At 35.9% G+C, this 13,698-nt stretch overlaps 1 protein-coding gene across 2 annotated transcripts; it reads left to right on the top strand.

Moving 5' to 3' along the window:
• The first annotated feature begins 724 nt into the window (after positions 1-724).
• LOC113041546 (solute carrier family 41 member 3) lies at positions 725-13,525 on the top strand. Of its 2 annotated transcripts, XM_026200143.1 has the most exons (11): positions 725-886; positions 1,918-2,235; positions 6,974-7,081; positions 7,227-7,298; positions 7,613-7,757; positions 8,359-8,505; positions 9,230-9,374; positions 10,084-10,163; positions 11,151-11,285; positions 11,919-12,067; positions 12,959-13,525. In XM_026200143.1, exons 2-11 carry the CDS (start codon positions 1,942-1,944, stop codon positions 13,118-13,120), a joined length of 1,437 nt encoding a protein of 478 aa, XP_026055928.1. In that variant the 5' UTR covers positions 725-886; positions 1,918-1,941; the 3' UTR covers positions 13,121-13,525. The 2 variants fall into 2 exon arrangements, with proteins under 2 accessions (XP_026055928.1, XP_026055929.1); XM_026200144.1 differs by lacking the exons at positions 725-886; positions 1,918-2,235 and adding an exon at positions 3,454-4,609.
• The last annotated feature ends 173 nt before the right edge of the window (positions 13,526-13,698 follow it).

Genomic DNA, 13,698 nt, shown 5'->3' with positions numbered 1-13,698 from the left:
TGTGTGTGTGTGTGTGTGTGTGTGTGTGTGTGTACTGTATGTGTAGCCTATATATATATATATATATATATATAAAATATATTATATACAATCTGACTGGCTGGCCGATTATTGCCGTATTTAATTTGGGAAAATGCTTAAACGTACGTGTGTTTCAGTTTTGAACGAATCAGTTATATTATTAAATTAAAATTAATTACTCACCATTACAAAATTAATTACATTAATTACATGTTTTCGACATACATTTTCACTAAATGAATCAATTAATAAAATGTAAATAAAAATAAAAGCGTCTGCTTCAGCATCAGCGAGTTCAAAGATTCTAGGCACCAGCCTAAATAAAAATATTCGCGATTTACTGACGACAGAAGCACGCATGCGTAGATTAAAGTCGCTTTAAAACTGTAGATTAAACGTTTGACAGAAAACTTTTGAGAAAAAAGCACCCAGAACTAATTTGTAAACATTAAAACATAAGTTTATTGTACTATATTACATCTTTTTAAACAGCAGTTAGTTTATTATTTACACAAGTACTATATTCTTGTACATTGACGGAATACATAATAGTCCGTCTTCGGTCGAATTACTGCACAAAATCCCGAATCTGTTCATGGATATTAATTTAAACATTCAGAAGTCGCTTTGTAACCACTGATGTTAGTAACCTACCAGGCGCGTCCCCTCACGTGACTAATAAATATTAATGAGCCAAGCTTTCTCCGTAGTACTATTGGTGAATTCGTTTCGTATCTAGGAAGTTAAACATTTCGAGTAGTGATACAACGCGCTTAAGCATTAACAGTGATTCACATCGTAATCGATAGCGAAATTTCATATAATGTGATGAATATAAACACGAAAGAGGGGCTAATTTGAGACGGTAGGCTGTTCTTTACGTGACTTTCTAGCACGAGCCATCACGATCCGTGTGTAACCCATCACTGTTTTCCCTCTCATCAATAACATTCCGTTTCGATCCACAAACGTGTGACATACATTTATTTGCCAGAGAAACGGTTTGTTGTGAGATTTGTCAGTGCTATGGGAATGTGCGACTTGATATTGCTATGGCAACGTGTCATCAGTGCTTATGGACCAAAACATGAATATCATCAATGTGATGAGAGATCGAAGTGAAACCTTTCACATCAGACTGTTGACACGTTTTAGATCATTTGATTTGTACATTTCTATGATTGTATTTCTATTTAAAAGTAGCTTGAAAGAGCTGACTGCTAATGCAAATATCTGTTTACAGATTATCATGCATTAATACATTAACAGGATGCAGTAATACTAGTGCAGCTTCACTGTTTACACATGCTTAATGTTCAAAATATCACTAAAAAAGAAATCACTTACAATGAATGTTGTGAGGAAAAAAGATCGGGGTTAAAAAGTCTGCTACCTCACTAAAAGACTGGAATCGTGAATGTAAATGAATTGTGCAATAAACAATGTCATTTTAGTATCATTGGTCAGTTTTTGTTTTTATTTTTCCTTTTTATTTCTTTTTACATTTTCATTTTAAAATAAAATGTGAAATGGTGTAGCTGAAAGAAACGTTTATTATTTTTGTTTTTTGTATATTTTATTTTATTTTATTTCAGTTAATGTTTATTGATGTTAATGTTAATCTTGGTAAATAAATAGGAAATTGTAGGATTTAGAAAAAGCAAACCTGGTAGAACAAGTGTTGGTTTTTAACATTTAAGATATTTTTATGTATGTATGTTTATGTTTGTTGTGCAGCTTGTCACTCAAATTATTTATCATTAAAAGAATGCAATTTAAAAAAAAAGATCAGATTTATGTAACACAGCCATATGTCTTGGAATATATTTACCCCATTTTTGGATGTACCTGCATCAGTGCTGAAGAGCTGTCTTAAACTGCTTTTCTGTTGTTCAGAGGGAGCGGACTGGAGACTCCACCATGGCAGGAGATGAAGTTCGGCAGAGGAAAGGAGGTGGCCGCAAGAAGCCCAAAAAGGGGAAAGGGAAGGGGCAGGGTGGTTTGGATCGCACTGGGAGTCTAGATGGGCAGAATGAGCTGCTGTTACCCCCTCCCATCATACCACTCAAAAAGCCTGTGGAGGACAGGACCAAAACAGCCCAGGCTAAGATAGAGGATGAGTCAGCCGTTTGTATCTGTCTGCAGGTGCTGTTCCCATACCTGCTTGCTGGGATGGGGATGGTGATGGCAGGCATGGTGCTGGACAGTGTACAGGTAAGAGACTTTTGAAGAACTTTCTGTAACACGTTATACCCTGAAATGACTTTCCAACAGTTTGAGGTTGATGCTCTACCATCCAATGTGCCCACTTTAATTATCCAGCGTGTCAAGTGCTGATATTTATGGTCCTTACTTACAGGAAGCAGAGTGTGAGGGAAATTAATGTGATGATTAAAATTCACTCTAAAGGTAAGGGGCTGGAAAAACACTCCAATCATTAAGCATTAATGCAGGTGTTCACCCAAAAATGATGTTATTTTGAAGTCATTACAAACCTGTATGTATTGTGGAACATCGATTGAGGTGTTTAACAAAATGTCCAGGCTATGAATGAACATTTTTTAGGACAGTCGAGCTCCAAAAATGGATGAAATAAACAAACATAACACGACAATGTTATCAAAGTACCACGGTGACTTGTGTCCCTTCTTGAAGCTGGAAAACTCGCTACAAAATAAATGTGGCAATGCATATATTGAAACCATATTATTACGTATTGCACATGTTCGTGATACAGACATAAGGTCCTTATGTCCACCAAGAGATACCAAGAGACTCAGATCTCAGAAGAAATCAGTCAGAATTGTGAGATTGAACCTTGGAATTCCAAAAATATTCTAAAAAGTCGAGATTTAAACCCAGAATTACTAGAAATAAGTCAGAAATTTTAAGTTAAAAAATCAGAATTGCGAGATGTTGATTCACAATTGCGAGATGTAAACTAAAAATTAGTTCCAAAAATAAAGTCAGATTTTTGAGATGTTAATTAATAATTGCAAGATATAAACTCAAATTGTGAGAAATAAAGTCAGAACTGCAATATGTAGACTTGGAATTGCTAGAAAAAAGTCAAGACTTGTGAGATGTTGTTAATTCATAATTGCGAGAAATAAAGTCAGAATTGTGTGTTATGAATTTAAAATAGCTAGATATAAATTCAGAGTTATGGGATAAAAAGTCATAATTACCTTTTTTTCTGTGGCAGAAACAGGCTTCCATGTGAGAGTAAGTAAATATTGAATATTATATCCTGTGCCTAAAATTAGTTGTCATAAACCCAGTTGTCATATAATAGTCCTAAGAGATGCTGTGTCCTGACGGTGTTAAATTAATGAGATCAGAGATGTGTGTTGGTGATGTGGGTCTGGATTTGCTGCGTCACTGTTCGCGACCGAGCAGGTTTTTTTTTTTTTTTTTTAGCTGAATCATGCCCCTCTTTCCAACGTGTCCTCTACGTACTGGCAAGCAGTAGAGTGTGAGTAATCGAACAACGCTGCTTTTTTTTCAACCCCATGGGTTCTCAATCTGTCTCTCGTACACACACTTGTTCAATCCTCTCCTCTTTTCCTTTCCCCCCTCTCGTCCGTCTGCCAAGCACTCAGCCCATTCACAGCTGATAAGACAGGTTCAGTGATACACCAGAGGAGACATTAGGAGAGAGCAGGACAGGGGACAGACGCAAGACTCCGAGCAGATGAAACGGCTGATGGGGAGTAATAAGAGTTAGACGAGTGACTGTTCAAGTGGTCTGATGCACCGGTGAGGAGGGGGCCTACAAGAACGAGTGGAAATAAAGCCTCAATGTGTTTCTTTCATGTTCTGAACCTGTTAGACCAGGCCTGACGACAGAGAGGAGTTTATATCGACCTTGATATGGACAGGACCGTTTGTCACGACTCCTGCGGCGTACAGGGGTTCAACATAGATGTTCCAGCGACCTGCGAGTGAAAAAAGAGGCAGCTTCATTTCATCAGGCATAAGACAAGTCTGAGAAGTTTTTCAAGAAGTGGATTTTTGCATTCAGAGAATCAACTCAGCTGAAGCTTTTTTGAATGTGAAGGGTCCTGTTGGATTTTGGTCGAAAACCCATGTGGCATTGATAGATGAAGAACTGAAATATATACTGCGTGCTTCAGCCAACTTTTTTGGGCCTTTGCTCGCGTGGGACTATCTGAAAATAATACATTTCCTTTTAGTTTAATCTTAAGAACATCCTGTTTTCTGAGTCAGCATATTATTATTGTTCTTCCCAACCTGTTCGTCTTGAGCTTCTTTTTTAGTTTCGAGGCATTATGAAAGGAACATTCAGCCATCTAGGAGGGTGTTAAAAGCTACTAGGAACCCTCGTCGATCTCAGCCGTGGCCCTCAGCGTTGGGGAATGGGGTAGCAGAGATGGTGGTCACTCAGTTAGAGCTGGAGCTCTGTTATCAGGGGAAGAAGCTCAGAGGTTTCACCTGCAAGCTCACTCGTTCACCTCATGGTTTCTTGCCGGAGAGCTCGTATATCATCACTGCGCAGGTCCTACTGCCTTTTCTGCTGGGAGGACTGGGGATGGTGGCAGCCGGTATTGTCATGGACATTGTCCAAGTATGAGCGATTTAATCTAGATTTGGGTTATTTCTTGGATGTATCTGGTACTGAATCTGTAAATAATTCTGTTTTCCAATCAGTATTGATAACTATTGGATAGGATCAGATGGTAATAGCATGGTACTTTGATACACAAAAAAGCTGTATTTTTTGGAGATGTGCCATGGTAATGCCATGATTTTATAATATCATGCTTTAATAACATGACAGCAACAGCAACTTGATAACGAAAAAAAAAAAAAAAAATTAAATGATCATTTCATTTATTCAAAAACAATTCTCTTTTTTTATAAAAATATTTTTATATATAAAAAAAGTTCAAATGTGATATTTTAAACCACTTACAAGGCAGTGTTATTTTTTAACTAAAACTCTTAAATATTTTTTGTTAACTGAAATAAAGAAGTAACAAAATAAAGTATTAAATGATAAAAAATTTGTTAAAAATAAATACATACAAAGTAACAAATTGAAAAATTATGAAATAAATTAAAATAATAAATTAAAGATGAATAGAAATACACATGCACACAGAAACATTTACATATAAAAACTTTAACAAAATTAAAATATATAACAGTGCTTAAACCTTAAAGGGTTAGTTCACAAAAAAAAAAAAAATTAGGCTGCATAACACAAACCCAGTCAAAGGCGCTTTTTATTTAAAATCTTTTGGACTGAAGCAATGCAACATCCGCTGACTGCAATGATAGAGCTTGAAATATCAAAGACAATTTTTTATATAACTCCAACTGGATTTGTCTCAAAGAAGAAAGTCATATACACCTAGGATGCGTCAGGGGTGAGAAAACGCAGCCTAATTTTCATTTTTGGGTGAACTAATCCTTTAAGCTAAACTCTAGAATAATGTAGATCTAAAGCTATTGCTTTCTATGACAAAATATTTGGATATTTTAGATAGAGATTGGCATACAAATTGTTTGTACACCATACACAGCAGTTGGCCTGGACTGTGTTTTTTGTCTATTAATTAAATTCTCACGGGGGCAGCTGAGATAGACTGAGCAAGAGAATGAAAGCTTGTTTCTAGAGCAGAAGTGGGCTAGATCCCAGGACGGGCCTGTGACGTGACACCAGCCTGGACTATGCCTGTGGTAAAAATACCAGCCCCTGGCTGGCTGGCACCGGTCTCTTATCTGTTCATTTAAACATTATGCCTATTTTTAGCTTCATGAGTGGGTTTGCGAAGAGAGGAGCTCTCATCTCATATACTGACACGTACTAAATTTAACCACGCACTCGCACAGCGCAAGAAGCCATTCATATCCAGTGAGTCACGGACACTTCTGTCAGTTTGCCCATTATGAGATGATATTTATGACTTTGCTGATGACTAGTCTTGTGTTTTGACTGGAAGTTTGAATTAATCTGTACTCTTTCATTCGATTGAGAGCATCTCAGTTTATGGCTGTACTGTACATTAAGACGTCACTCAGTTTTAAAATATTGACCATGATGGTCACATTAGCAGTGATGGATGTGAAAGCCAATGCGTTGTTCTGTAGGTCTGGGGCTGCAGTTCCCAGCATGCAACACAGCTTAAATTGGTAATGAGAATTAATGTTTTAACGTTTACTTTTATATTAATGCACCTGCACCAATCTTGTTATGTTTATTGTCCCTTTGAGTTATGTAGTGTACATTATGAGTGCAATTTCAATGTAAATCATTGTTGTTTGCACTTCAAATGAATAGTGGTTATTCTGATTCATTTCATTGAGCGGCTTCTTTTGGATGGATTGCTTCAGTGAATGCATTCAAAAAATAGCTTGTCAAAATTCTAGCTTATGGTTTATATTACATGGCTTCCAATAAAAAGGGACAATACATTTATTTTAAATATTACAATTAATCAGAAGAAATTTATTTTATATATAGAAAATATTAAGATGTTAAAAATTATTTTGCATGGTGATATACATTTTTTTTTTGATTAAGCATTTCTCTGTGTGTCATTAATCCAATTAACAATACTGTGCTACTCTAATAAAATAATCTTAAATGATTTTATGATGATTGTTTTTAGAATGTATTTTAAATCGCCATAATTACATTAATCTTTGTAAATACTGCCTTGAATTTCATATAATGTTTTGACAATATTCAAATAAATAAAAAAAATTACAGAATTTAAGAGGATTTTGAAACCTGAGTGTGTTTGTGCCATATCTTGTGGTTTTAAAATGCCATTAAAATCTGTTTTTGTTGTTTTAAACTGCTTAATTACACATTTCTGTTTTCCTTTCATAGAGTTTTAACAGTCCATGTCTGTATGATGGGGAGCCTGCTGTTAACCGTTTCAGACTGTTTGTCTAAATATCATCTGTATGTGTGTTTCAGCACTGGGATGTGTTTAAAGTGATCACAGAGGTGTTCATCCTGGTACCTGCACTGGTCGGGCTCAAAGGAAACCTGGAGATGACTCTCGCATCTCGGCTCTCTACTGCTGTATGTAAAAATTCTGATCCATCTAGACAATATATTCATTACAGTATGCACAGTATATATTACTTATAATCTATCTCAAGCCTTGAGATGATCAAGTGTGTCTCGTTATCTGCTTCACTGTGGTTTTGTTTCCCGTCTTGCTCAGGCTAACACCGGACAGATGGACGACCCCAAACAGCAGTGGCTGATGGTTACCTGTAATCTTGCTCTCATTCAGGTGGCTGAATCAGAAACACAGATGTTTTATATTATTATAAGATAGTCTACCTAAACCACTGGAAACCGGCTTTAGTTCCCATCAGAGATAAATTAGACAATGCAAACATGAATTAACCGAACAAACATTCATTAAATGTTAAATAAGTATAAAAGAATATGAACAATTACTCTATGAGACTTCATTCTGCGGGATTCATCGGTCTTGAATACCAATGAGTACTCATTATGAAAATCCATTTTTTAATCAGTTTAATTATGAATGAAGGCATATGATCTTAGGCTCTGATGAGCAGCTGTGATTGTCTTCCTCAGGTTCAGGCCACTGTGGTGGGCTTCCTGGCAGCTCTTGCGGCCGTAGGTCTTGGCGCTCTGTCCAGGGGGGGTGTAGAGCTGGACCAGGCGGCCGTTCTGTGTGCTAGCAGTGTTACCACCGCATTTGTGGCAGCTCTGTCCTTAGGTACACTACTCCTTATTACCGTACTTCAAAATAACATGAAATAAAAATGTGCTTTCTTAATAAATATCACTGGATTTATTGTTTATGATTCACTAGTTTATGTTATGTAACATAAATATAATTTTGTCATTAGATAGAAATATTTAGATATTTAGTAACCAGCAACCAAGACAGCATAGGTGGAAAAAATGACATATTTCACAGTCTATAATGCAGATAAAATGTAGTTTCCAATATTTCTTTCCACTCAATATATAAAAAAAATATAGGCAGGAAAATTATATATCATGATTAAAATAACTGTCTACTTTTCACAGTCTACAGTAAATATTAAATCAAGTTCCAATATTTCTTTCTGCTCAGTATATACAAATATAAATAAAAAATAAGTTTAAAAAAATTATACACACACATTACTCCAGTCTTCTGTGCCACATGATCTTTCAGGAATCTTTCTAATATTACTGATTTATGCTGAATAATAAAAGCATTTGCATTCCAAAAAGTAGAACCACAACTCAATCTTTTAGTCTTTTTCTTTGAATCGTACTTTTGTTTGGATATAACAATCTAACACTATCCGGCTTTCATCCACATCCAGGTCTGGTGATGATTGGTGTGATCATTGGCGCCAGGAAGGTGGGCATCAACCCTGATAATGTGGCCACACCGATAGCAGCCAGTCTGGGAGATCTCATCACTCTTTCTCTATTGGCTGGAGTCAGCAGCACACTGTTCCAGTACAGAGGTGTGGGGCCTTTTAGCTATTCATATATTAATAACTGCTAGTTTAAAACCTAAATCCTGTACATCACATATTGTTAAAAAAGGCTGATATTTATTAAAAGCTTTATTTATTGACAATCACTAGATTAAAGCATTGTTTAAAGTTAAGAAATGATTGTGCAATTTAAATTTTCACTTTCACGATTTTCTTTTATATATATATATATATATATATATATATATATATATATATATATATATATATATATATATATATATATATATATATATATATATTAAGTCATTATTAAATAAAAAAAGTTATAATGCATAATAAAGTATTTATATTAAATTACATTTATATTAATTAAAATAAATATATATTAGAATATTAACTATAAAATATTAAGTAAATTACAATTAAATCAATTACAAATAAATAACTTTTTATTTTAGTCTCTGAATTTTCCTTACTTGAACTGTTGCATGAACTGTTTAAAATCTACCAGAAGAGGGCAGTAGAAATTCACAAAAAATACAAAGACTTGTATTTTAAGGTGACATGGTTTCCATGGTTAAAGATGATATTAAAGAGTGGAAATCATCTTTCTATTTTGAAAATCACACATTTATGTACTATGTCGTTTTATTCTCTAGAGTCCATAAATTCTGAATTCAAATCATAGCACATTACCTGAAATCTATTTATGTCTTGCACGTCATCTCCAATGTTTGTGTGTGTCCAGACGTGTGGTACTTGTCCCCGTTGGTGTGTGTCCTCTTCCTGCTGCTCATTCCTCTCTGGGTGCTCATCGCTAGACGGAGTCCACAGATTAAAGAGGTTCTGAAATCCGGCTGGCAGCCTGTTATAGTGGCCATGTCCATCAGCAGGTACAAACATGCATACAGAGACACAGTCTTCTAGGAGGTAGAATATAATTCATATAGTTATGTATTCATTAATAAAAAAAATGTTGTGCCTGAAATAGAGTTCCCACAGACAATATAGAAATATCATGACATTTTAAAACTTTTTTTAAAATAATCAATCAGTTGATAAGACTTTTTTTTTTTCTTTTTGTAGAAATGGACTCTAAAATGATTAAACATTATTAGCTAGAAACTGCTCAGATTAAAGTCTAGTCACTATCATTAATAAGTGGACACCTAATTAAAATTAGTTGGCCTAAAAGTAGGGCTGTGCAATATGGATAAAAAAAAAAAAAAAAACCTTTTGAGATTTCTTTGATACATTTTGTGATTTCATGATTTTGACACAGTCATAAATGCATTCAGTGTGAATTAAGAACAGTTAGAGCTTTATCAAAAAGCTGTAACGTCTTTAGAACATAAGTAAAAATAATCACTAAGTAAAGGTATAAAAAAATGTCTCAAGAATAGATTTTTTGTATATTTTTTTTATGGCATGCATTGTTCATAGAGCTCTTTTTAGCGTTACCTCAGATGTTGAACTAGATTTGTTGCGCTAACATATATAAATGTAATGTTTACTATGACAGAGCGACAAATGACAGAAATATCATTTGTGGGTTAACTAATTTTTAACATTTAAAATTCATTAAACTCTTTCCAATTTAAGTTTCGGAGGCCTTATTCTTGATAAGACTGTGAGCGATCCAAACTTTGAGGGCATGGCGGTCTTTACACCAGTCATAAACGGTGAGTGAATGTCAATGACAAATCACACTTGGAGCAAAATACACCTTTCACATACAAAGTAACACCAAACCTGAAAAACATCTTCATTTAAGGCCCATTTCCCTCTTCAACTTCTCATTACAATCAAATTGATCACATCTCTTTCTGCGTTTGGAACTCGATTCGTGGATTCAGGCAGGCGATCGGACAGCGCTGCCAAAATAAAAGTCTCATTCCAAAATTGTCTCAATAAATCAGAGCACTGGCTCTCGACTCGTGACATTTTATAGTACATGAAAGAAGTCAAGTATTTTGATGGGAGTTACTAATAGACTTAAAAACCCCATCTGAGGCAGATTTTGTTTGGTTTTACGTAAAATATCACTTGTGGGGTGGTTTGTCAGCTAGCAATCTGGTTTTGATTTCCCCTTGCTGGTTCCTGCCCAGCAGCACATGTGCTCTACCCGTGCCGTCCCTCTCAAATGATGACTCAACTTTATATTGGCGGAAACTACACACTTCCCAATGGGAATAGAGCATGTCGGAGTAGTAAAAATGGCGTTATCCAGTAGTAGTTGCGATTTCTCAGCCAAAGACATCTCTGACGTCTTCTCTAGTTGTTTATCTGGATCTGGCACCCTATTTTTCCAGCTCAATCCTGAGACAAACTGCCCTTAATGAGGAACACAAGATGGCTGTGATTCAGGAAGACTAATTTGATACTTCATTACCTAGTTTGATATGCCCTCCTGCTGTAATATTCCCCATAGAGCATCGTTTGCCAGTTTTACCATGAGCGAAAACATGGAAAAGCTATTAATTGGGAACAAAATACTTTGAAAATATGCTTACAATGAATATTTGACGAACGTCAGTGTACATACTCCCCTAGCCGCATGCTGCGTTCCAACACACGTTTCATTTGCGACTGAAATGAGGAGAATAGGAGAATCGTAATGGTGTGATGATTGGAAAGCTCTCACATTCTTTCCTTTTTGAACTTTTCAGGTGTGGGGGGGAACCTGGTGGCCATCCAGGCCAGTCGGATCTCCACCCACCTTCATTTGTGGAGCATACCTGGAGTCCTGCCCTATAAGATGAGACAGCACTGGCCCAACCCCTGTGCCACATACTTCTCCTCAGGTGAGGTCACTTTCAAACTATTTGTGCACCTCCGATGAATTCACTCCTTCAGTTACTTGAGATAAAGTGGGTAATCAGTCATGTGTTTGATAAGTCGAGCTGTTCTGTTGCTGAACAAAGCGTGAACCTTGATATTTGCACTTCAGCACATTAATCATCTGCACCATTTGTGCTGCATGCATGAATGATATCTGTGGCTCAGTGGTTCATGTAGGTTTTCTGCAAACCGGAAGGTTGGTGGTTCGATCCCCGGCTCCACCTGACCAAGTGTCGAGGTGTCCTTGAGCAAGACACCTAAACCCAGCTGCTCCCGACGAGCTGGATGGCGCCTTGCATGGCTGACATCGCCGTCGGTGTATGAATGACTGTGTGAATGGGTGAATGTGAGGCAAATTGTAAAGCGCTTTGGATGGCCATGTGGTCTGTTGAAAGCGCTATATAAATGCAGTCCATTTACCATTTTACCATTTACCATATCTCAAACTGTGCTGTTTTCTGAGGAGGGGTTAAGTGTTAGACTTTGGTTTCACAACAAACATATTGTAGATTTACATTGAAGGAGAGGCTTGAACCTTATTTAGAGGAGATGGGCTTTTGAAGTAGTCTAGTAAAGAACTATATTTTTCTCCTCAGGTGTGAACTCTAAGTCGGCGCGGGTGCTGTTCCTCCTGGTGGTTCCAGGTCATCTGTTGTTTCTTTTTGCCATTAATATGCTCCAAGGAGGCCACACTGCCATCACGCCAGCATTTATCTGCTGCTACTTGAGCGCTGCTCTGCTTCAGGTGAGCCTTAGTGCTCAAAGCTTAAGTGTTGAAATTCTGCGTCACTAGTGCTGGCAGACAGAATTGCAAAAAGGATTACTGATTGACCACGAAAAATGGCATCAGTTACTTTTTTCCCAGTTAAAAGTTTAGATGAACACTGACTCTTTATTAGTAGATTTTCATCATCGGGCTAAAAAGAACGAAAATGGCGCTTTTATTGTTTCAGGTCAAATATGGAAATTGGCGCGACTATTCATCCTCCTCCCAACTTCCTAACTGAACGATGTGGCTATAAAGACTATTTATTAGCATTATAAAATAGGGCGTGTTTTTAAATGCAACTAATCCTGAATTGTACTTAAAGTCTTAAAGAAATCTCTTGGAAGTAAAATACTAATAAAAAAAACAAAAGGTCATTGGTCAGTTTTACTATTATATATATAGTGTAATACAATATGTACAGCATTTAGTGTGTATATATTAAGTGTGAAATATTATTCAGTTTTTAACTTTTCTAGTTTAATATATTGTATAATATATTGTATTGTGATGAAAAGTTTAAATTTCAGCATCATTACTCCTGTCTTCAGTCACATGATCCTTCAGAAATCAAGTTATATGCTGATTTGCTGCTTTATGAATATCAGTGTTTATCTGTGTTAAAAAAGTGCTGCTTCTTTGTAGTTTTTAAAAACATATTTTATAAAGTAAAAAAAAAAAAAAAGTCATATATGACAAAAGAAAATGCATATAAATGTCCTTATATTATCCCTTTTGAGTAATGTTGTGCCTCCTTGCTGACCAAAAGGATTATTGAAAGTATGAATTAATAATAGATTAATGTTAATTTTTAAAAGAAAAAATCAGTCTGGGAAATAATTGAATGTTTATTCTTGTTTTTCCTCACAGGTTGGGATCCTAATTTATACAGCAGACCTGATTGTGCGTTTGATGTGGAGGAAAGGTCTAGACCCGGATAACTTCTCCATCCCATACCTGACTGCGCTGGGAGACCTGTTGGGCACGGGTTTCCTGGCCCTGTGTTTCCGTTTGGTCATGTTAGTGGAGTAGCTCGGCTTGTAAAACACTAGACCGCCCCCACACTTCCAGTTCATGGGACCTTTGCTGCCCAGGTTGGCTGCAGTGGCTTTGGAGATGTGAACTAGTCTGTGGAAAGCTAAATACAGAATATCAACCACATTGTTTTTGTGCTTACAGGATAGGTTAAATAGAAATATGAAAAACATCGGTAGGTATAGACTTATTACCTGACAGGTTGTTATTTGATTAGACTCTTGGTGTGTTGTCCTGTCGCCTCAGTGATGCTGCTTTCATACACACTAGTCAGCTACTGTTTTATTACTGTATATTAAGGTATAACTTTAGGTGCAAGCGTTACAAATTTTTATGTGTCATGTATACATTTAATTTGAAGAAGTTTACAAGATTTAAGACCTTGAAGGATTATTAGACGTTTGTTTGATTATATATATATATATATATATATATATATATATATATATATATATATATATATATATATATATATATAATTTTGTCAAATATTGTTTTTGAATATATGATTTAGGCTTGATTTCAAAGAAAATGGAAAGATTTTTGAAACTTTGAAGGTCATTCCTTTGCTGTTT

The sequence above is a fragment of the Carassius auratus genome, chromosome 23, assembly GCF_003368295.1.
Source record: "Carassius auratus strain Wakin chromosome 23, ASM336829v1, whole genome shotgun sequence".
NCBI classification, from domain to species: Eukaryota; Metazoa; Chordata; class Actinopteri; order Cypriniformes; family Cyprinidae; genus Carassius; species Carassius auratus.
Note: the sequence above shows the minus strand (reverse complement) of the source record. Positions and strands in the feature narration are given on the sequence as shown.